Source organism: Schistocerca piceifrons, chromosome 4 (assembly GCF_021461385.2).
Source record: "Schistocerca piceifrons isolate TAMUIC-IGC-003096 chromosome 4, iqSchPice1.1, whole genome shotgun sequence".
Taxonomy (NCBI): Eukaryota; Metazoa; Arthropoda; class Insecta; order Orthoptera; family Acrididae; genus Schistocerca; species Schistocerca piceifrons.
Window position 1 is genome coordinate 134,416,248 of NC_060141.1, and position 23,789 is coordinate 134,440,036.

Here is a 23,789-nt window from a genome sequence, read left to right on the forward strand (position 1 = left end):
TGGGTGTGTATGGTGGAATTAGGGAATACTCTTAGGTGCAAAAAATAGCGAGTTTAGCTTGTTACACACATGGCCAGTGAGATCAATTTGTGCACAAGTTATGTAATTTTATATTTGCGTAAATATTTTGAAACAACATATCATATAATCTGTTGTAGCTCACACAAAAAATGAAGAATTAGACCGTATCTTCTGTTTTATAATTGTAACAGTACAATAGATACAAGGTAGGAATGAGTGTTAAGATTTGGGGTAAAAATGTACTAAACTTACTGCTCTTTCTTTATGTTGCGTGGACAGTCCCCTGGGGATTCTCCTGGGAACTCCTTTGGATGTGTCTGTATGGAAAAAGGGTAGAAAATCTGCATGACTTTGCAAAAGTCTATGCTCTGTACAAGCTCATTAATCTCTTCATCATAGTAATCATGACTGAAGATTAACAGTACAGTATCTATGTCCCTTGCTTGTGCAAGGCTGACAATTAGATGCCTCAGGTAAATAATCCTTGTGTGCACCTGCAACAGAGATGAGAACATTTGGTCATTGTATTTCTAAATGAGTTTTTACACATACAGCACAGTTCCACTTGGTTACAATCAAAATTAATATTTTCAATAAAAATAATCTTTCTCATGAGGAATGACTTCTAATATAGGAAATCTTACACATTGTGCTACAGCCACATCAAAGGCATATAGATCAATGGGCAGATACTCAAGATATCCTCTTTCCTGTCACATGGGTAGCTACCACTAAGGATGGAGGGATAGTTATCAATGCTCAATCAATTTGATATCCATAATGCAATGAAATAAACTATATTAAGGACACAAAAGTGACTCCACTTCTTCACTGGATTGTTGTTGTTTTGTTGTTGTGGTCTTCAGTCCTGAGACTGGTTTGATGCAGCTCTCCATGCTACTCTATCCTGTGCAAGCTTTTTCATCTCCCAGTACCTACTGCAACCTACATCCTTCTGAATCTGCTTAATGTATTCATCTCTTGGTCTCCCTCTACGATTTTTACCCTCCACGCTGCCCTCCAATACTAAATTTGTGATCCCTTGATGCCTCAGAACATGTCCTACCAACCGATCCCTTCTTCTGGTCAAGTTGTGCCACAAACTTCTCCCCAATCCTATTCAATACTTCCTCATTAGTTATGTGATCTACCCATCTAATCTTCAGCATTCTTCTGTAGCACCACATTTCGAAAGCTTCTATTCTCTTCTTGTCCAAACTATTTATCGTCCATGTTTCACTTCCATACATGGCTACACTCCATACAAATACTTTCAGAAATGACTTCCTGACACTTAAATCAATACTGGATGTTAACAAATTTCTCTTCTTCAGAAACGCTTTCCTTGCCATTGCCAGCCTACATTTTATATCCTCTCTACTTCGACCATCATCAGTTATTTTTCCCCCCAAATAGCAAAACTCCTTTACTACTTTAAGTGCCTCATTTCCTAATCTAATTCCCTCAGAATCACTGGATTGTTAGTTTTTCACAATGATATCTGGATGGCCACTACCTTGTCAAAAGATTTGAAATAAACTACCAGCCATACCATTCTCCAAGACAGAAGTGCTCAAGGAAGGATTATGGAGTATTTTCACGACAATTGCATGTATGGCTAGTGTTGTACACGTTGATGGGTGTTAGATTAGAAAACTGAAAGCTATATAGTGGTGATCACAAACTCTGGATTGACTGCAGTTGGACATAGTAAAGATTAGTGAAGTGAAATGGAAATAATAAAGAGACATCAGATGGGTGTTGTGAAGTAAGAATGTTACCAGTGTATTATATAACATAACATTGTTGTGGTTATGAATAGCAAAATGGGTAACACAGTGATAGTTACTTTCTTACAAAATGACAGCAACAGCATTATATAGGTTTGCTTGTTCACATCACAAGCTGACAGTACTAAAATAGAGACAATGCCTGAGGAAATTTAGTAATCACTACTACTGGTTGTAGTGAATATATTGCCCCCAAATCACAGGGTAGAATAGATACTTGTCTAAACAACTTGGAAGAATACTAATTAGTGCAAATCCAAGTCAGAGAAAGATTTAGAACAAAATGCAGGGGAGCATATGATGTCCAAGTGATGATGCAAAATCAGATAATAACCCACTATTGAAGATAAGAAGCCAAATTCAAAATTATAAAGAAAGAGGGGTATAGCATTAGGTGGTATGTCAAAAATTCAGGACAGACTGTGGAAAAGTGAAAATTCTGCAGATCAATGACCAACAGCATTAGAAATGGCATTAAGGTTAGAAATAATAAAGATGAAAATAAACAAGTAGGGAAAGGCTGCCATAAATACAATGAAAACAAGGGTGGAAAAAGTCATGAATAAAGAATGAAATGCTCTAGCTCTGTCAGTGAATGTTGAATAAAGAAAATGTAAGAATGGAAATGTGATACATGATGAAATGAACATAACCTATATGATCAAAAGTACCCACTCACTCTAATATAATATGGAACTGACCAGTAGATGTCATTGGAGATGGACCTTCCAGTATAAAAGAAGGCAGCAAATATTGTATCATCAGTAGAGTAGCAGTACCAGCAGAATGGGTCATTCAGGAAAGCTCAGTGACTTTCAGCCAACTAAAGCTTCTCTCTGTCTGCTAAAGAGATACAACGTAGTAGTCAGGCAATAACTTCCTAAAGCTCAAACACCAATACACTGAAAAATCTAAGTCAATGCAAAGAAAACTAATAAAAATCAATGAGTAAAGCAGATCGCCCGTGCGCTCTTTGCCACAAAATAATACTATGTTTCATTGTGCATTCACAGATGTTCTTCTGGTGAGTCCCACACAGCCCCTCCCCCTCCCACGTAGAGTGGAGCACTGAGAATGTAGGGGCATGGGGTATTTATATGCCACCCGACGTCCAGCACTCGTGTGTATTGAAGGCATTGCTTGATCTTCTTCAGCCCCCGGTGCTGGCAGTGATGGTGCTACTTCCTCTTGTGGCTCCGAGACAGTGTCATCCATATCCAGTAGTGTGGAAGGTGACATGTCATATTCAGTGTGTACATCCTCTTCAGTCAGTAACATACGTGTCTGTTTGACACGTTCCAGTGATACCTCTTGGGTCTTGCCATTTTGATCTACATGCATGGTATGTCCATCTTGGGAGAGAACTCTGCAGGGCTCAGAATATGGGGGCTGCAGCAGTGGCTTGACAGCATCTGTCCATAGCATTACGTGTGTACATGACCGTAGACCTTTGTGCATAAAACTAGTTACCGCCCCAGGCCTCGAGACAGCAGATGGGTGAAGTCTGGCCATACACTCACACACCATTTGCAATACATAAGGCAATTCCGCCTGTGGTGCCCCAGTATGATTGGTGAAGAATTCTGAGGGCAGTCTTCACGGTTCACCATAAACTAATTCTGCAGTGGATGCTCCTAAATCTGCTTTTAATGCTGTACGAAAGCCCAACATAACAAGTGGCAAAGCTGATGACCAAGACTGCGCATGGCACATTAGAGCAGCTTTTAATGTTCTATGACAGCATTCCATCATCGTATGATGATGGTGGAAACCACAGAGGTTGGCCAATTCTGAGAACAGTGTCGATTCGAATTTACGCCCCTGGTCTGTGGTGACATATAAAGGGCAACCGAAATGTGTGATCCACAATGAAGAAAATACCTGGCCACCATTTCCATGGAAATGTCTGACAATGGAACTGCTTCCATCCATATGGTGAAGCAGTCCACTGCAGTGAGTATGGAACAGTATTCTTCAAAAGGCAATAGAGGTCCCATGATGTCCAGGTGAACATGTGTGAAACATTGTGTCGTGGGAAGTCTCCTTCCGCTTTGTGCATGTCTCACCCAACCTTGGCCATCTGACAATCTAAGCACTTTTTGTGCAACTACAGCAGTCCTTCTTTGTATTGGACTACATGCATCTGTCCGTCATTAGTTTGATGCTGGTGTTTATTCCCAGATGAACCAGCCCATGGATGCTGTCAAATAATTGTGTCACAATTTTTTAGGTACAAAAAGTCTGAGTTTTCCCTGTGATAAGGAAATCTGCCATGACGTTCTCAGCTCCTTTTATATACTGCAGGTCTGTCATGAATTGGGCAATGAATTCAAGTTGTCTAAATTGGTATGGTGAGCAGCCATCCATTTTCCTACTGAAGGCAAAAGTAATAGGCTTGTTTTCTGTGAAAACCAAGAATGGCCTAGCTTCCACTTGTGGTCAGAAATGTCAGACAGCTTCACAAACTGCCAGCAATTCCCTATCGTAAGCACCCCATTTAACTTTCGACAATGTAAGTTTATGGGAGGAGAAGCCCAGGGGCTGTCAATGGCCTTCAGCATGCTGGTGCAGAGCTTCACCAATGGCTTACTGGCTAGCATCCACAACAACTGCCAGTCGTGCCTGGGGAACCACGTGTGCCAACATAATTGCCTGATGTAGAGACGCCTTGGTCTTATTGAATAAGAAAATAAGTATTGTACTTTGACAAACTCTGTCTAAGCCTGTTCAAAGTCCGGTTGAAAAAGGAGGAGGGGGAGGAGTAACACATCTTTAAAAAACTTTGGTTCACCTGACCCGGGTGATGTTACCTTGTAAGGGTTCCTTGCAAGGATAACAGCAAAGACCTCAATGGCAGTGAAAGCAGAGATGCAGATCATCGAAACAGTGGAACTGGCGGAAGAGGCAAGCTTTATAAAGTAGATAAAGCAAGTGTAGGAGTCCAGACACGTATGTGTGGTAACCACCGGTACTCTGGCCAGTGTCTGTTCACCATGTGAGGTGCGGCTGAACGCTGAGCTCCAGGAACTAATGTCGATATCCCTGTGGAGACACCTCTCATAGTGTGGAGCACTGAAGGGGAGATGTGAATGGCTTCATCATCTGGCTGGTTTGGCATGCACAGGTATACCTGACTAGATGTGTCCTGGCCGGCTGCAATGCAAAACACAGCTGGACCATTTATCATAGTTGTGTCATGTAAGACACTGGTTCTGTACAGCTGCTAGAGTAGCGAATGGTGTGCAAGATGCTTGCTTAAACCAAACTGGGACTTTGTGGTGCTGTTGGAGATGACGGGAGTGGTAGCACTGGGATTGCCTCTGCATCAGGATCTGCCCCAGCCTGCGACGGGGTGCGGTTGGCAATCACAGTAGTACCCTCAGGTAGGTGGTGGTGAGGACACCATCTTTTGAAAGGTGGGATGATATGGAGGCACAATCAATGCCGTTGGGTAGCGTATACATATGGTCATCAAGCTGTCAGATGTGTGCAACATTCCATGCCGGAGTGTCATCACTGTAGTCAGTGAGCCACAGGTTGTTATCAACAAGTTTGACAGTAATGTTCTCTAGGCTGAAGTCTCTGAGATGAAGTATAATGATAAGAGGGTGTGCTGCATTGGAGTTGACCACCCTTGCATTGGGTAGTGATTGGCAGTCACCATCACTGTTGTTCAGGGCATTTGGGATGATGTTCTCCCAGAGAACCCATGGTAGTTTCAATTGGTTAATTGAAACAGTCGTGGTTTTTCATTATCAAGAATGTCAGATGAATGTGTGCCTCTCTTAAGAATTCTGAAAGATCCTGTTTATGGTGGCTGCAGTGCTGACTGAACTGTTTTGTCCCCCAGCATGAAGTGTTTGTAGTGTGAGAGCGATTTGTGTACGAAGATCCCAGATGCCAAGTGCGGAATGGGAGGCAGCATGCAGATATGTCTAACGTGGTCCTTTACACACTGAACCGCTGGGGGCTGATACATTTGTTCAGGGTCTTGCATGGGTAGAACGACATCAGCGGAAAGCACCAGTGATTCATCATATACTATCTCAACAAGGGATGCTTACAGGTCCTCATTGAAGGCACTTCGGGGTGAGGGTCTGTGCCTCTAAGAATGCACACTTCAGCATGGAAATTTTACGCGACAATCTAGAGGTAAACGTGTGGTGTGGTCTGCCTTATGACCATGTGGTGGTATCGTTTTTCTCTACATAGGCGGCAATAACCTCAACTGTTTATCTGGACATGTTGAAACATGTTACATATCCACAGGTCAAAGAATTGCAACCTGGCATCATGCTACAGCATGGTGCTCTTTCTCACTGGGCCTCGACTGTTAGGAAGCCTTTGAACGGCGCATTTCAAGGTTTCTGGATTGGCTGAGGACGATTTCCTGGTCCTCGTGGCATCCAGAAGTAAACCTATTCGATTTTTTTTCTTGGGCCTTGTGAAGGATGCTGCCCAGATCCTGATGGGGGACCCACGAGCTCGCATCAGAGCAGCAGCTGCACACGTTAACGACGGCGTGCAAGGCTGTACATGCGAGGAACTGGAATTTGCTAAGATATCCTGCGTGCTGCAGATCGTCCACAAGTTCAACTCAACCAGTTACTACAACTTTAAGTGTGTGTGAAACTTGTGCCGCAAACGACACCGATATATGCCCATCTCTCAGATATAGGTGATCAAAGTTGTGAAGATCATTTTGGAACACGATGTACTGCAAAGATTTGCAGTAACGAAGAGAGATCTAAATTACTGTTAGACGTTCTCATCGTGTTTAACCTCGCTGATTCTGCAAGTATCGAATCTACAATTGCGTTCTCAACAATTTCTTGTCGCTGTATGCCGACAAGCTGATCATCCTGAGGTTGCAAACACCACCGAATGGAATTGGCAATCAGTGCGGCTTAGTGAAATCACGTCCTAAAGTGTCCTTACACAGTTGCCAGTGACTGATGTGAATGAAATTCGAGGGGAAAATTAACGTCATCAGCAACTGTTGCCATTTTTACTGCCTTATAATTTTGCGCACTTGTGAGTAAAAGCGGAAATTGCTGCAATAATCGAAACTTCCTAAGTTTATCGGCATGACTGCATAGTTTTGAAATTATTATGACGGAAAAATACTGACGAGTCAAAAAGTTATGATGTCTGCCCATTGCGACACTGAATGAAACCTGGTAGCGATACGGTAAGGGAAGTACTGCAAATATTTGGGACTATTCCTGTCACCGCAAGCACTCCTGAATGAAACTTCTCTACTTCGAGACGAATAAAGACTTATTTGCGTAACACAGTGGGGCAGGTAATGCTAAATAGATTGGCTCTTGCAAATATTCATAGAGAAAGAGATATGGACATTGAAAATATCATTGACATATTCAGTAAAAAGAAACAGAGACGAATGAGCATGACAAATTGGACAGAAGACGGAAATAACCAGTGAATTTTGTAACAGATTTTTTTATATCATGTCAAGTTCAAGTTTTTACATTCATGTCATCTTCTGTATCCAGAAAATTAATGAAAAGTTATTTGTTGTAAGTTGACCTGTTTTCGGTTTATGTAATTTATAAAATCTCCCATGTTAAAACGTTTTTTTTTTTTTTTTTTTTTTTTTTTTTTTTTTTTTTTTTTTTTTTACCCTGAACTTCAAAACAGTTACCAAAAACTACTTTAAGCAACACCGAATTTTACCAATTTGTCGGTGGAGGACTCTCCTTTAGTTCAGTGATATTCCATTCCCCCAAATCCCTACACCCCCCCCCCCCCCGCCCCCCCATTAGCCCCCTCCCCTTGACCGGCTTCTAGAATCGCCTCTGCGTATTACTATCGTGAGCATCTGTGGAAAACGGCTGGGGGCCGATGAAATCGCGAGTAGGCGACAAGGTGTTGGGCAACCAAATCTCATCACAGAACTTAAAGCTCGGTTTGCCCGCTGTGTAAAGCAGAATAGGAGGCAATGTGAGGCATATCAGACAACATACCTGGTGCAGGCAGGAGTGTTTCAGAGCACACCGTTCAACGCACTTTGCTGAACATAGGGCACCGTGGCAAACGATCCCCACGTGTTCCTATGTTGCGCCCTTCGTCAGTTACGATTACAGTGTGAACTGCATCATAAATCAATGGAACGTCTTACTTGGTCTGACGAATCACATTTCTTGTTACACCAGGTCGTCGGTCGTGCCCGAATACACTGTCAACAGGGGAACGGCTAGTTGAAATATGCAGCGTGCAACGGATGCACTCCAGTCGGGGGCAGTGTTATGTGACGGGGGACTGGAGCTTCCATGGAGCTGTGGTAGTAATCGAAGACGCCCTGAGAGCTGTCAACTATAAGTACGCTTAAAATCAGTTGCGACTTTGGACAGTTCAGTAGGGAGCGGGTGGAAGGAAGTAGTGATGGGCTAAACTGCGATTTTCCGATATCAGTAATTTCTGTGAATGCTACTTTTGAGTATCTGTTATTCTTAACTGTGATTTGTTGCAGTTAAGAATCGCAATTAAGGAATCCATGTCTTGTATACCTCCGCACTCTACCACTGCTATTTCTGCGATTTCTGTGACTCCTGCGACTTATGACCGTATGAAAAAGTTACACTTGTTCACACAGAAAATTGCATCTCAACAAAAAGGTCATTAGTAAGTATGTTTTACATTTGTCCTTCCGTTGGCTTTACTTTTGTAGAAAAGCAACTATTGTGGAAATATTAATAGTCTAATAAATATGTAAGTAGCCATACAGTACCGTAATAGTTCGTGTTTAGAAAACGAATTCTGACGTGTTTTTATGTTCACAGGTATCCGAACTACATTTCAGTCACTCAGTAAAGCGATAATTCAAAATGTCATTGTCAACAGATCTGGAGAAATTGCCACTGTGTCTTTAGACTGTCTTCGTCAGACGAGAGGTTAGTTTCTAAGTATTTCGATGAACCTAATTACCTAAATGAGATGTTCTTGCAAATGTGAAACATCCCCCAACTATCCACATCAAGACTCTTGAGAGAGAATCGTGAAGATTCAAGGCAGCTCTTAGAGGATTTGCAGTTAAAAAGTGCTATAATTATGAAAGATGTGTGCAGAATGAGTGATTGAACTGTGTTTAATTGGAGTTGTTATGCGATTTTAAAGGAATGATAAATATTAAATACAGTGCGTGAATAATGAAAATCTCATTTTCCCATGTTAAGCCGTCCTATACCCGTAAATTTTCGTCCATTTAATTATTGGTAAAAACTTGTTGGAGGGTGACATACACCCCCCCCCCCCCCCTTTACCCACAATCTCAATGTGACACTGACTTGTAACATAGCCCGAGGTTTAGAGTATGCATTTTGAGGCTGTTGATATGAAAGTGGGGAGTACAGATCTTCCAGTTAAATCAGGAATAGTGTAAGTGCAGTACTTGAAAATAACCCAGGAAAAGCTTATTTATGTAGGTGGTTGTAGTGTCGGCAAAAAGGGCTTGTGTGTGCAGTTGCCATGTGGAACAACAGGTGTAAAATTTTTCGCCAGTCTTGAACTGTGTCGGAACAAAAGTGAATCATTCATATGACTCAATAATATTGTTTTCATTTCATTGCACTTAGACAGATGTCTGAGTTCTGCTGTGTTAACATTGCAAAGTCTTGTAGGATGTGGAGTATTAACCACAACTGTCATATTGGAAGCAGAATCAAACACATTTTTTAGGTTACTTGTCTCCAGATGATATTTTCTGGAGAAAAAAGCAATGCTGCTTCTTATTGCTATAATGCATTCAGGGTCACAGCCGAGTTTGACCAACCATAACTGGCGCTGAATCTGCATGTCGTCATATAATATGCAGACAGTACATCGATCTCGTGAAGCACAAGGTTCTTATAACGAAGTACGGACGTCGGTCAACAGATGGCACTAGGCAAAGAATGTTAAGTGCGTTTTTTATTTGCTACTTTCGAAAGGAAATGTCTTGAAAGGAGGATATAAGATGAACATCAACAAAAGCAAAACGAGGATAATGGAATGTAGTCGAATTTAGTCGGGTGATGCTGAGGGAATTAGATTAGGAAATGAGACACTTAAAGTAGTAAAGGAGTTTTGCTATTTGGGGAGCAAAATAACTGATGATTGTCGAAGTAGAGAGGATATAAAATGTAGACTGGCAAGGGCAAGGAAAGCTTTTCTGAAGAAGAGAAATTTGTTAACGTCGAGTATAGATTTAAGTGTCAGGAAGTCGTTTCTGAAAGTATTTGTAAGGAGTGTAGCCATGTATGGAAGTGAAACATGGACGATAAATAGTTTGGACAGGAAGAGAATAGAAGCTTTCGAAATGTGGTGCTACGGAAGAATGCTGAAGATTAGATGGGTAGATCACATAACTAATGAGGAGGTATTGAATAGGATTGGGAGAAGAGAAGTTTGTGGCACAACTTGACTAGAAGAAGGGACCGGTTGGTAGGACATGTCCTGAGGCATCAAGGGATCACAAATTTAGCATTGGAGGGCAGTGTGGAGGGTAAAAATTGTAGAGGGAGACAAAGAGATGAATACACTAGGCAGATTCAGAAGGATGTAGGTTGCAATAGGTACTGGGAGATGAAGGAGCTTGCACAGGATAGATTAGCATGGAGAGCTGCATCAAACCAGTCTCAGGACTGAAGACCACAACAACAACAACACTTTCGACTTGCAATTTGCCACAGAGATCGCAGTTGGAGTCGATAGCGAATAGCAGAGAAAGAGCGTAGTACGAACTTTGGCCAACAGATGACACAGTTAACTGCTCTTTTTAGTTGCTACTTGGGACTTCTAGCCGCGACTTGTCACTGAAATAAAGCAGTACGAAATTCGGCCAACAGATGGCTCATGGCGTTGAATGTGAAATGCTACTTGCGACTGTAATCGCAGTTAGATTCTGTAAAGTTGTTATTGTGATATCTGTGACTTCTCGATCACTGTGATTTCTAACATGTGATTTCCTGCCCCACCACTAGAAGGAAGCATAAGTTGCCAGAGTGTGCAGAGTGCGTCAGCGGGCGACGGTAGCACTGGTGGGCGCGTAACCTGTCAGCCGCGCAAGCTGGTCTGTCTGCAGTCTTTCTCAAACGATTTTAAAGAACCTATACGGTAATAAATTCTGAGTCTCGCACTTCTTATAGCTTCATGATGGATTGCCTATCATTTCGTTAACGGTCATAGTTATTATGATATTTCGGTATTGGCTAAGCTAATGCAAGAAATTTTCAAGTTTAAGTGAAAAACAAGGATCACTATGAATTTGCGTTAGGTGAGTGTTACGTCATATGTTATAGCATATGAAATTTAGATAACATATTAAATTATTCTTTAAATCTCGAAGGATATCGCTGTGTCTACAGTGTCGAGAAAATGGAATGTATGTAAAGGACTCCGTCACGAACGTACTCACCAATGGAAAGGCCAGAATGAAATATTCATCAATGCCTCGTATCTCATAAACTATCGGCGGTATCGAAACAAGATTTTGGCATATGATACCACGCAAAGTGAACAGTATTTTGCCACATGATTAATATGCGAAACTCACATATCCACCGCTATAATCAAGCAACTACAGATTTTTTTAAAACTAAATAATTCAATTTTTATGGACCATTAATAGACTTGCATTTATTTTTATTCTGAGAGTGGATGTTCTTATTATTGATTTGTCTCGCCCTCGGTTGCTAGTTTAATAATACGCTGATTTAGGATTCTTCCACAATTTCAACTGCGTTAAGAGTGTTAGTAAGATGTATACCTGTATAAACTCCGCTGTGTTTAGGCAATAGAAGCTGATGTTAACACAGCAACAGGAGAACTAACGTATTACTCAACGCTAATTACCGTCCTTCATGAATCCCTGCCACCTCAATTACATTCATGGTACGGTTGACAACTTGGAACCAGTCCTATGATGAAATATTTACAATGAGTTCTTTTTTTCAGCATGCCAGTCGTACTGAGAGTAAATTTCTTGTTGTTTTGCCACAGTACTTTTCACCTAGGCCCATATATTCTCAGTCAGTTTTAAATCAGCATGATAGGTGGATACCTGATTAAACTATGCTCTTTACCATTAGCCATTTCGACGACCTGACAGTGTGGAGCTTTTAGCTTGTACAGTACTACAAGTTCCATTAACTTCGTCTTATACAAGCTAGGGTCAACTTTATCCGATCGAACATCGTTTCTACATAGAGAAAAATAGCCGCTTTCCTCCGCTGCATTGTTGGGGCTTCATCCATCACAATCGGGCGGCATTGCGCAGTGTCCATTACTATTGTCGAATTCGAAGGAATATTTTGCAACAGAACGTTATATTCAAATCCGATGGACGTGTTCTTGGACGACCTCTTTTATTGCGAATCTCTTGTTCAGACGTACTCCACTGTTATTATTAATGCAGTGTCAACACGACACACTTGTTCACACACCTGACGATGTAGAACACTTCACTGCCAGAAAAAAATCACTTTACAACGAGAGCTACTGAACATAGGTGCCCCCAACGAGTTAAAACTTCATAGAGTGGCTGAGATACTAGTTACAGCGCTCCTAGCGGCAACCAACGCTAACTCGGCCGCCATGTTCTCCTTAGTCAAAACATTAGGAAAGCGTTAATGTTGTTTGTGTTGGAAGTGTGTCAGCTGTTGTGATATTACTGCAATATTTAACTTTTCTAGTTGACACTTTTGTTACAAAATATAAAGTCAACATGCCTGCAGTGTGTTCAGCGTTCAACTGCACAAATCGCAGCGATAAAACAACAAATATTTCATATTATAAGTAAGTATATTAGTACCGAAATACGACACACATTTTTTAATGTTTATTAAAGAGTCATTTGCATTGGAACTGTAATTATGCTTAAAACAAATGCAGGAAGTAATTTATTTATCGTTGATTACAGATTTCCTTTAAAAGATAAGGAAATTACAAAAAGATGGGTTATAAATATGAAGCGAGAAAACTGGTTTCCTACTACAGCCAGTTACCTCTGTTCAGCTCATTTTGAAGAGAAATATATGTACCACACAAATGTCCAGAGGCGCCTTTTGTCAAAACCAGTACCTACTATCTTTAACTTTCCACCACATTTACAAAAGCAAGATAAAGTATTACGACCACAACCCAGAAAGCGATCTTTCGACAATTTGCAAGATAGTGCTATTACAGTGACATCATTAGCACAAAGTAAGTCAATAATTTAATTTTACTCCGTCTTATTACTTTGAATTACATACTTTCTATTATAATCTTATGCTGTAACTCTGTTATAAACTTATGATGTAACTACATTCTTTCAGTGCCTGTCGGACCCACATCTGCTTCTGCTGACCACAATTACTGTCTACCAAGCCCTAAGAAGTTGAAAACACAATATAACAGAGTACAAGCAGAGAATGTGCGACTAAAGAAGCGGATAAAGCAAATGAAGCAACTTAGTGTACGACACAAAAGAAGAATAGTGCAGTTACAGACTTTAGGTGCTGGTGTGAGAAGAAGGCTATGTAGTTCAGTTTCTGATATGTTAAACAGTGAACATGTAGTTGGTTTGTTGAAGGAGCTATTGGAACTTCAGTGCAGTGCTAAAAGTATGCCATTATTCTCAGCAAATAAGGAAATTTCCCCTGACCCTACAGTTTTATTCTGCCAAGGCATACAGCTACTTACGAAAATTTGTGAAATTACCCCACCCAAGAACGCTTCGACTTTGTTATTGAATTACTATGCTTGTGTTAACTACTTGTAACACATATTTCAAATAAATTCTCGTTCACAGTGTACTGGTTTTTGAGGCTTTGTTTACTTTGAAATAGCGACAAAAATATCGCATTTCTGCGCCCGTTACTGTTTCTAATAGTTAACCACAGCATGTTTAGAAGTTTCACCGTAATATTCTGGTGGTACCTGCTCTAATTGCATTAATTTATGGGCAACAAGTAACGTTATAGTGGATGGACAGACTAATTTGAGTTGTCTTGTAGTGTTATCTACATCGAAAAGTTTAGCCATATTTCGACAAAAACATCCCTTTTTGCTGTCAGTGTACACTGAAATCACTGCTGTCTATTGCTTGTTTTAGAAAAAATAAAGCTAGTATGGGCTATTTCAAGTAAGTCAAACGCAGTTACAAGGGGGCGGGACACAGCAGACGAATGCCTTGACTAAAGAAAACATGGCGGCCAGAACTTCAATTTGCTTCAAACATGGCGGACCTATAGCCACTCTATGAAAGGTGCCCCCTACGCGCGATACCACGTGGTATTGTTTTTCCATGGCGTGGCAACAGTGGCGCATTACCAACCGAACTGCTGGTGGGGTGGAAGGGAAAGCCGGCTCGCCATTGGTGTTACCTGGGCAACGGCGTCATGTCTCCACCCGGTGAGCCAAACGTCAAAAGTCGCAACTAATTTTTAACGGACTATACGTGGGCATTAGTGCGGACAACCTGCATCCCTTCACGCTTAATGTCTCCCTGAGGAGGGCGATAGCATCTTTCAGGAACATAAATGTTTGTGTGACAAGGCCATAATTGTGCTGCAGTGGTTTGAGGAACATGACTCGCATTGCTGTCTTGACCATCAAACAAGCCTGACCTGAGCCCGGTGGAACATTCCTGGCACGGTATCGGCAGCTTCGTAGTCACAAACTATAGGCGCAAAATTTTCGGAAATCCATACCATGCAGAATCGCTGCTATATTGAGCTTCAAAAGTGAACTAACACGCTATTAAGAGGAGGTCTTAATGTTTCGGGCTCATCGCTGTAGTTATGGTGGTGAAACTGCTTCAGTCATCTAACTTACTAACCGACTAACTCGGTTCATAGTTGATGGATCGTGGTTCACGATTTCAGTTGCAGGTTGCCTATTTAAAGACTTCCATGACCAATGAAGTTTTGGCTTTTAATATTTCATACAATTATTGATCGAATTTAGAGATTTTAAATGCTGTGATAATCTACTCATAAGAGCTATAATCTTATTAGGTCTATACAGCAACATAAGTATTTCATTTAGAAACTGTGTCTATGACTTGAGGCAGTGTAGCTCACTACGTGCGTATCAACCCGACTATACCCATTCAGTATTTTCAAACACTCAGCAACTTCCAACAATCTTCAAACATGATTTCAAACCTTTTCTAAACTTTTTCTCGGTTACGTGCTTAACATAAACATCTGGAGCTGTTTTATAAACAAGAGTTCGATTCTTTAAAGAACTGCGGGTTTATTGGTTTGTAATGGTCCTGACGACATATACAAGTGTCATTCAGTAATTAAAGAGACAAATTAGTCTGAGGAAAACACCGTTAGTAGGGCAAATTTGGTACTTTTATGGCTTTAAGTTGGCATCACTGGGATGAGCCCTGATCAGCTGATGTACCAACATTGTTTTGTTTATAAAACCTCAAAAATACATTTTAAGATGGCGAGTCCGCTCGAAAATCCACATTAGTTGAACAACGTCCTGTTTATCGTTTTTTACTTGCTGAATGCGAGAAACCAGTGAATTTATACTGCAGAATGTCTAAAGTTTATGGTGAAGGTTGTATGAATCGTGCAAATTTTTACAAGTGGGTAGAGCTGTTAAAAAATTATCGCGACTCAGTGACTGACGAACACCGTACTGGCCGACCAGTTGCAGTTTCAACTCCCTCACTTGAAAGTCGAATTGATGACATTATTAGTGCCGACCGCCGTGTGACTGTGAAAATGATAGTTGATAAGTTTCAAGTTAGTACTGGCACAGTTCATAACATTATCTGTGACAAGCTGAAGTACCGCAAAACATGTGCAAGATGGGTCCCAAAAGAGTTGTCGCGGCTACACGAGGAAACAAGATTGACAGTGTGCACAGAACTAAAGGAAGGTTATGAAAGAGAAGGTGCGCACTTCCTCAACAAAATTTTAACTTGTGATGAAACTTGGGTTCACCATTATGAGCCAGAATCAAAAGGACAAAGCATGGAGTGGAAGCACACCAACCCACCTGTCAAGAAAAAATTCAAAACCCAAGCATCAGCATGAAAAGTCATGTTGACGGTGTTTTGGGGTGCTGAAGGTACAGTTTTTTGTGATTATCTCGAAGAGCAGTGCACAATGAACAACCAATACTACTCGGATTTGCTTTTAAACAAGGTAAAACCAGACATGAGAGAGAGACGTCGTGGACCTCAGAGGAGAGGTGTGATTCTTCAGCAAGACAACGCACGTCCTCATATGCTCAAGTAACCCGTGAAACCATCGACAAAATGGGCTGGGAAGTGACAGCCTCATCCCTCTTGCAGTCCTTGTTTATCGCCTAGTGATTTCCATTTGTTTGGTGCATTGAAGGGGGTATTACGTGGGAAGAGGTTCCAGGACAACGAGGACGTGAAGTTTGTGGGAAATTGGTTCAAACATCAAGATAAGTGTTCTTTGGAGCGGGAATAAAAAAGCTCGTAGCCCGATGGATCAGATGCATAAATGTTCAAAGGGATTATGTTGAAAAGTAGAAAAAGTATTGTTTTTAAAAATAATGCTTTATTCTGCAGACCAATTGGTCTCTTTAATTATTGAATGACCCTGGTAAAAATAGGACTAGAGTCTCAAGCAAGACGAGGAGTGTGTGTGTGTAGTCTTTTAGCCTTTCCAGTGTATTGAGAAAGACTCGAATGTTTCCTAGGCATTTGTATCTGTAAACAAAATGAAATCACGATGTAATAATTAGCCACCCAGATCACAAAGCAAATTCAATAAATTCGTTTTTCTAAAATCAAGAAGTCAAGTATAAATAAAACTTATCGGAAGAAGAAAAGTAGTTTCGTTAATTTTTCAGTGCACAAAGCAAAATCAGTAAATCCTTATATCATAGCAACGTAAATTCAACGTTAGGTCTTATTCGTAATGATAAGATTGCGGCGCTTTATTCTGTCCCTGATGTATGCGTCCGAAAGTAGTTCTGTCACTGAGATAAAAAATAACCGAACAGTACCATGGATTGGTAGTTTGGTGCACTACGTCGTGATGACCATGACACTGGGGTAAACATCGAACTTCTAAGCGGAACATTCTCCTAAAACTTTAAATTCAGGTATCTTTTTCCCGTGATCCGATTCTGATGGACTAAAGCTTCTAAGTTGCACCTAGCTAATCTCATATCATCTGTGCATATAGACAAAATTTAAAAAAATAGTTTTATTGTATTCTGTTACACTCCTTACATCATCCACCATTAGTTATTGGCAAATCTGTTCAGTGGTCAGATGGGACGGTTTTACAGTTTTATTATTAGCATAGGTACAGAGTTACTACAGTTTAATTTTTCGAAAACACTGAGGTAATGGGCTATTACTGTTCAGAATTTAAATTACTGCACCAACAGATTTAATATCAGAAGAATGTTAAGATTATCAGCAACAGCTGCTGAGAAAATTTCTTTGTTTAACAACCAGTTTCCACAGCCCATCATCAGGTTTATATAATTTAATATTACATTAGCAGTTTCATGTTGTTTTGTTCTAACCTAAACTTTCACTTACTTCCATATTAAATTGTGCTGTATTCTTTCCCTCCTACATTAACATTCTAGCATTTTGTCGACCACCTGAGCCCTAGGTATAAGCAGCTTTCTAAAGCCGTTAAGTCTTATTTTCTTGTCACAGAGAGGGAGTCACGGGTTTTTTTCTGTTTTCTTTCCTCAACCATTTCGAAATTAATTTGAATTTGCGATGAGTTTTACTATTTGGGGAGCAAAATAACTGATGATGGTCGAAGTAGAGAGGATATAAAATGTAGACTGGCGATGGTAAGGAAAGCGTTTCTGAAGAAGAGGAATTCGTTATCATCGAGTATAGATTTAAGTGTCAGGAAGTCGTTTCTGAAAGTATTTGTAAGGAGTGTATGGAAGTGAAACATGGACGATAAATAGTTTGGACAGGAAGAGAATAGAAGCTTTCGAAATGTGGTGCTACAGAAGAATGCTGAAGATTAGATGGGTAGATCACATAACTAATGAGGAGGTATTGAATAGAATTGGGGAGAAGAGGAGCTTGTGGCACAACTTGACTAGAAGAAGGGATCGATTGGTAGGGCATGTTCTGAGGCATCAAGGGATCACAAATTTAGCATTGGAGGGCAGCGTGGAGGGTAAAAACTGTATAGGGAGACCAAGAGATGAATACACTAAGCAGATTCAGAAGGATGTAGGTTGCAGTAGGTACTGGGAGATGAAAAAGCTTGCACAGGATAGAGTAGCATGGAGAGCTGCATCAGACCAGTCTCAGGACTGAAGACCACAACAACAACAAGATGATATATGATGATGATAACGATGATAAGAAGAAGGACCGGACTCATCCAGTCTGCTGACTTGCCTGCACGACTATGATGAGCGTGTCATTCTGAACAGGCCCGAACACTTCCTCGTTGTGGATGGTCTGCATCTCGTTGTAGCGCTCGATGCTGCGCCGGATGTCGGAGATGTTGGGCCTGGGGACGGGCAGCCCCGCCGCCGCCGCCACCGCGCTGCCGTTCGCTGCAGTGCCTGCCGCCGCCGCCGCCGCCCCCGCCGCCACCGTCGCGTTGCGCCGCGGCTTGGGCGTCAGGAACTTGTGCAGCACCTGCGGACCCACACACCTGTCGTTCAGCTCGAGGGCGCAGCACAAAAGGAGATGGCAACAGCTGGCGCATCGCATCAGTCACGCACTCTGAAAACAATTGTTACAGTATGTCTCTGCTGGGTGCTTAAAAAACTGCTGGACGACTATGGGGCTGCATGTCCACAACCATATTAGATTAGATTAATACTAGTTCCATGGATCATGAATACGATATTTCGTAATGATGTGGAACGAGTCAAATTTTCCAATACATGACATAATTAAGTTAATTTAACAACATAATTAAGTTAATATAACAACTTTATTTATTTTTTGTTTTTTAAATTTTTTTTATATTTTTTGTTTGTTTTTTTTCTTTTTTTCTTAATTTATATCTAAAAATTCCTCTATGGAGTAGAAGGAGTTGTCACTCAGAAATTCTTTTAATTTCTTCTTAAATACGTGTTGGTTACCTGTCAGACTTTTGATACTATTTGGTAAGTCACCAAAGACTTTAGTGGCAGTGTAATTCACCCCTTTCTGTGCCAAAGTTAGATTTAATCTTGAATAGTGAAGATCATCCTTTCTCCTAGTATTGTAGTTATGCACACTGCTATTACTTTTGAATTGGTTTTGGTTGTTAATAACAAATTTCATAAGAGAGTATATATACTGAGAAGCTACTGTGAATATCCCTACATCCTTAAATAAATGTCTGCAGGATGATCTTGGGTGGACTCCAGCTATTATTCTGATTACACGCTTTTGTGCAATAAATACTTTATTCCTCAGTGATGAATTACCCCAAAATATGATTCCATACGCAAGCAATGAGTGAAAATAGGCGTAGTAAGCTAATTTACTAAGATGTTTATCACCAAAATTTGCAATGACTATTGCATAAGTAGCTGAACTCAAACGTTTCAGCAGGTCATCAATGTGTTTCTTCCAATTTGATCTCTCATCAATGGACACACCTAAAAATTTTACGTTAGCACAAGACTTTCGAAAAATACGGGGGGGGGGCTTCAATAAGTAATGCAACACTTTTTTTCTCGGCCAATTTGGTTGAAAAAATGCAGAATTTATTCTGAGACATCGTGGAATATTCCCAGTTCAGTCCCTACAGTTTCATGAAGTTCCGCTGTACGAAGCCTTCAAAATGGCGTCTGTAACAGAGTGCGTTCCAAGCAGAGAGCTGTCATTGAATTACTTCTGGCGGAATACCAGAGCATCGCAGATATTCGTAGGTGCCTCCAGACTTGGTAGTGATCAAAAGCAACCTGTCTGATATCCCGCCTGCCCGCCGATCGCACACAGGTGCGACTCCTGCAGTGTTGGAGCGTGCGGACACTCTCATTCGAGGTGATCGACGGATCACAATCAAGCACTTCGCTGATCAACTGGACGTTTGGCAAGTCTGCACACCCGAGAAGAGCTCACAAAACTTCATTGGAGTGTTCTTGCTGATGCACCCTACAGCCAGCACTCGCACATTCCGACTTCCATTTGTTTGTACCAGTGAAGGATGCTCTCTGCATAAACCAGTATGTGAATGACGATGACAAACTCAATGCTCTATTCTTTATCGATGGCACCTTAAATGCTGATAATCATCGAAAATCCTTTGAGGACAAATTCCCATATTGCCTGCAGACTTACAACAAACAGTGTCGTTTCAACATGATGGTTGTGTAGCACTTTATTCTGTAGCAGCACGCAAAGTACTAGATCGCGTGTACAATCGGCAGTCGACCGGAAGAGGCGGTCTTGTATCTTGGCCTAGAACATCGCCAGTTCTTGCTTCACCTGTCTGTTGTTTGGTGGGTTAGTTGAGGAGCGAAGTTTATGAAGCGCAGACAACGCGCGATAACATGATTCGGCGTTAACACTAATGCAACAGTTTACATCGGAAATATTTATCAGTCGTTTCGAATCACCCATGTGCGGATAAATATATGCACCAAAGTGGATGGTGAGATTTTTTAGTTCTTATTGTGAAACAATACTTACAAACAATTACCCCGTTGGTGAGAGGTAGAGACACACCTCACGACAACATCCCGTTGGTTTCAGGTTAGAGGACACACCTCAAACAAGTTTCTTTCCACCATTACTGAAACCGTCTCGTTACAGTTTTTATCTTTCTCGAGATAATAATCGTTTTTGAACACAACTGTGTTATTTGTCAATAGAGCACCATACATACAACGATAAAAGTGTTACATACAAAAATTACGCATTTTTTTTCCATGGAACGCGAATCTATAATACAATAAGAATGATGTGTTTCTGTTCAAGAATTCGAAGCTTCTTCGCCGCCCCACCTCCTGTGGGTGGAGCACTGAAGGGAGGATCAACACTGATAAAGCATTCTTAAAAATATTGAACAAGCATTTTTCCGTACTGTAATCCGATGCGTAGTTTTTGAGATATTTTGTTATCTCAAATAGCTCACTCTGCATATTTGCACGACTTGCAGAGGGAGCTACATTAACAATAGCTGTTCACAGTGGTGTTCTCCAACTTCCACGCAGGCAGATATCGTTGAACGAAATTATGCCATATCTGTTCAAACAATTCTGGTGTGTTTCGAATAATGTCGCTGGCGGTGAGACCCTCTTCAGTCTCAGCAGCCCTTGTGTGATCAACTCGATTTCTAAACTGAAGGAAACACTTCACGGCATTCGCTTCAGAACTGCTACAAATTCGTCGCGCAATAGACCGCACCGCTCGAACTGTCATCACAACTAGCACTGCTAAGAGTATCCTACGACTTCCACATCGCTGGCAACAGGTTAAACACAATACTGGTGACTGCTTTGAAGGTCAGTAAAACTTTGAAACATGTATGTATTTTGTACGAGCTGTAAATAATTAGTTGCCACTATTAAAGTTCCAACCCTCGTACTTAGCGGAAGACACTGCTTTCTAGACATTTTTACGCGCTCACTGTGCGCTCAGAACTGAGAAGAGCGACGTGACGCAATCGACAGATATGTTAGAGACACTGGCCAACAAGCATGTGCAACGCTTCATCGGATTTTAGCTGTGATTTCCATTTCGCGTCCCATCGGACTTTACTTTCCGAACAGCCTTCATAATTCCCGCCGTGCTGTTATAATCACGTCAGGAACCTCTTTACATGAATCACATGAGTACAAATGACAGCTCACCCACTGCACTGACATTTTATACCTTGTGTAGGCGATACCACCGCCATCTGTGTAAGTCTACACCTTGACAACTATTGAACTAGATGCAGAAAACAAAAAACGTAAATTAGTTACAAACTACGGCGTGCACACGCTTTATTCAACATGCAAACGCCACAACAGATATTCGGATTTAGGTTACGACATGTTCGATATGCCTGCCATCATTGGTGATGATCTGGCGCAGACGAATTGCGAAAGTCTGCATGACCTGCTGTCGATGGCTCCTGAGAGGCTGCTTTCAGCTCAGCAATGGTTTTGGAGTTATTGCTGCACACCTTCTCTTTAATATAGTACCACAAAAACGAGTCACTTGTGTTCAGATCCGGAGAATGCGGCGCCCAATCGGGGCCCTTGCCAGTGGCTTTTGGGTACGCCAGAGCCAGAATGCAGCCCCCAAAGTGTTCCTCCAGGACACAAAATACTCTTCTGCTTCGAAGGGGTCGAGCTCCGTCTTACATGAACAACACCCTGTCGAAATCAGGAACACTTTGGATAATGGGGATGAAATCGTCTTCCAAAACCTTCACGTACCGTTCTGTAGTCATTGTACCATCAAGAAATAATATTATTCCGTGACTGGACATTGCACACCACACACTCACACATTGAGGGTGAAGAAACTTCACAATCGTGAAATGCGGTTCAAAATGGCTCTGAGCGCTATGGGACTTAACTACTGAGGTCATCAGTCCCCTAGAACTTAGAACTACTTAAACCTAACTAACCTAAGGACATCACACACATCCATGCCCGAGGCAGGATTCGAACCTGCGACCGTAGCGGTCACGCGGTTCCAAACTGAAGCGCTTAGAACCGCATGGTCACACCGGCCGGCGTGAAATGCGGATTCTCAGTCCCCAAATGCGCCAAATTTGCTTGTTGACAAACCCATCCAAATGAAAGTGGGCTTTGTCGCTACACCAAACCATACTAATTATCATCATGCGCGCCGGCCGGTGTGGCCGAGCTGTTCTAGGCGCTTCAGTCTGGAACCGCGCGACTGCTACGGTCACAGTTTCGAATCCTGCCTCGGGCATGGATGTGTGTGATGTCCTTAGGTTAGTTAGGTTTAAGTAGTTCTATGTTCTACGGGACTGATGACCTCAGATGTTAAGTCCCATAGTGCTCAGAGCCATTTGAACCCGTTTCCCATCATGCACTGCACCCAACCGTGCTGCCTGGACATCCTAACACACCCCATTAAGAAGTTATGGCGATTTTATTTCATATAGTTCAATAACTGTCACCTTTTATATCGCTATCCCAAGACTTTTGTCGCCTTGTATATTTTGATCACTCTTCACAGCTGCAGCATGGGGGGGTCTACGAGGCAGGTACGTATATGGAGACTACTGAGCATTCCGTATCTGGTGAAACAGGCCTCACCTGAGAAAAGTAGACGGGCAGGAAAATGATAATGGTCCTTAAGGCTCTTCAGCACTCCTTAGCTAGAGACATGTGAGATCAAGAGTCATTAAGAATTTCAGCTTGCATAATCTGCAAGTGGCAGAGGTGTGGCTGCGGCTGCTTTCCACACAGTAATGGGTGGGATGTCCAAGTTGGTTGACACTGATGGCATCTCCTTCAAGGCTTATCATGCAAGCTCATTGCCGCGCAGGTTTAGCCGAGTGGTTTAGGGCGCTGCAGTCATGGACTGTGTGGCTGATCCCGGCGGAGGTTCGAGTCCTCCCTCGGGCATGGGTGTGTGTGTGTTTGTCTTTAGTATAATTTAGGTTAAGTAGTGTGTAAGCTTAGGGACTGATGATCTTAGCAGTTAAGTCTCATAAGATTCCACACACAATGGAACATTGGCAAGCTCGTTAGAAGTCGGGTGTCCACATCGTTTGTTGGTTCTCCATTTTTTTGTATTGGAATAGCGACTCTCCTGTTCCTCTTAACCAGTTGAACAGCAGAACACCTACACTTCGGATGTCTCCTATACGGGTACTTGACCCCCATAGAACCTGTCCATTTCACTGCAGCTTACATTTGCTTATCCATACATGATACTGTGTCTGTTAATTTCGTGTTGGCGCAAGCTGCCACCAGTGCACCAGTCCGCAAAGAGGTTGCAAGAAGATCGATAACAGGCACTGAATCAAGAGCGCCTATCAGGAGAGAGGCCAAAGACAGACTCGCAAGCAACGATCTGCCAAAGCCCTCTCGACT

General features: G+C 41.7%; 1 protein-coding gene across 1 annotated transcript in view; it reads right to left on the reverse strand.

Moving 5' to 3' along the window:
* Positions 1-23,789, reverse strand: part of LOC124794753 (alpha-1,6-mannosyl-glycoprotein 2-beta-N-acetylglucosaminyltransferase) — a 234,771-nt gene that overhangs the window by 37,572 nt on the left and 173,410 nt on the right. The window contains 2 exon segments of the mRNA XM_047258368.1: positions 274-515; positions 18,178-18,423. Coding sequence (XP_047114324.1) covers positions 274-515; positions 18,178-18,423 — 488 coding nt within the window.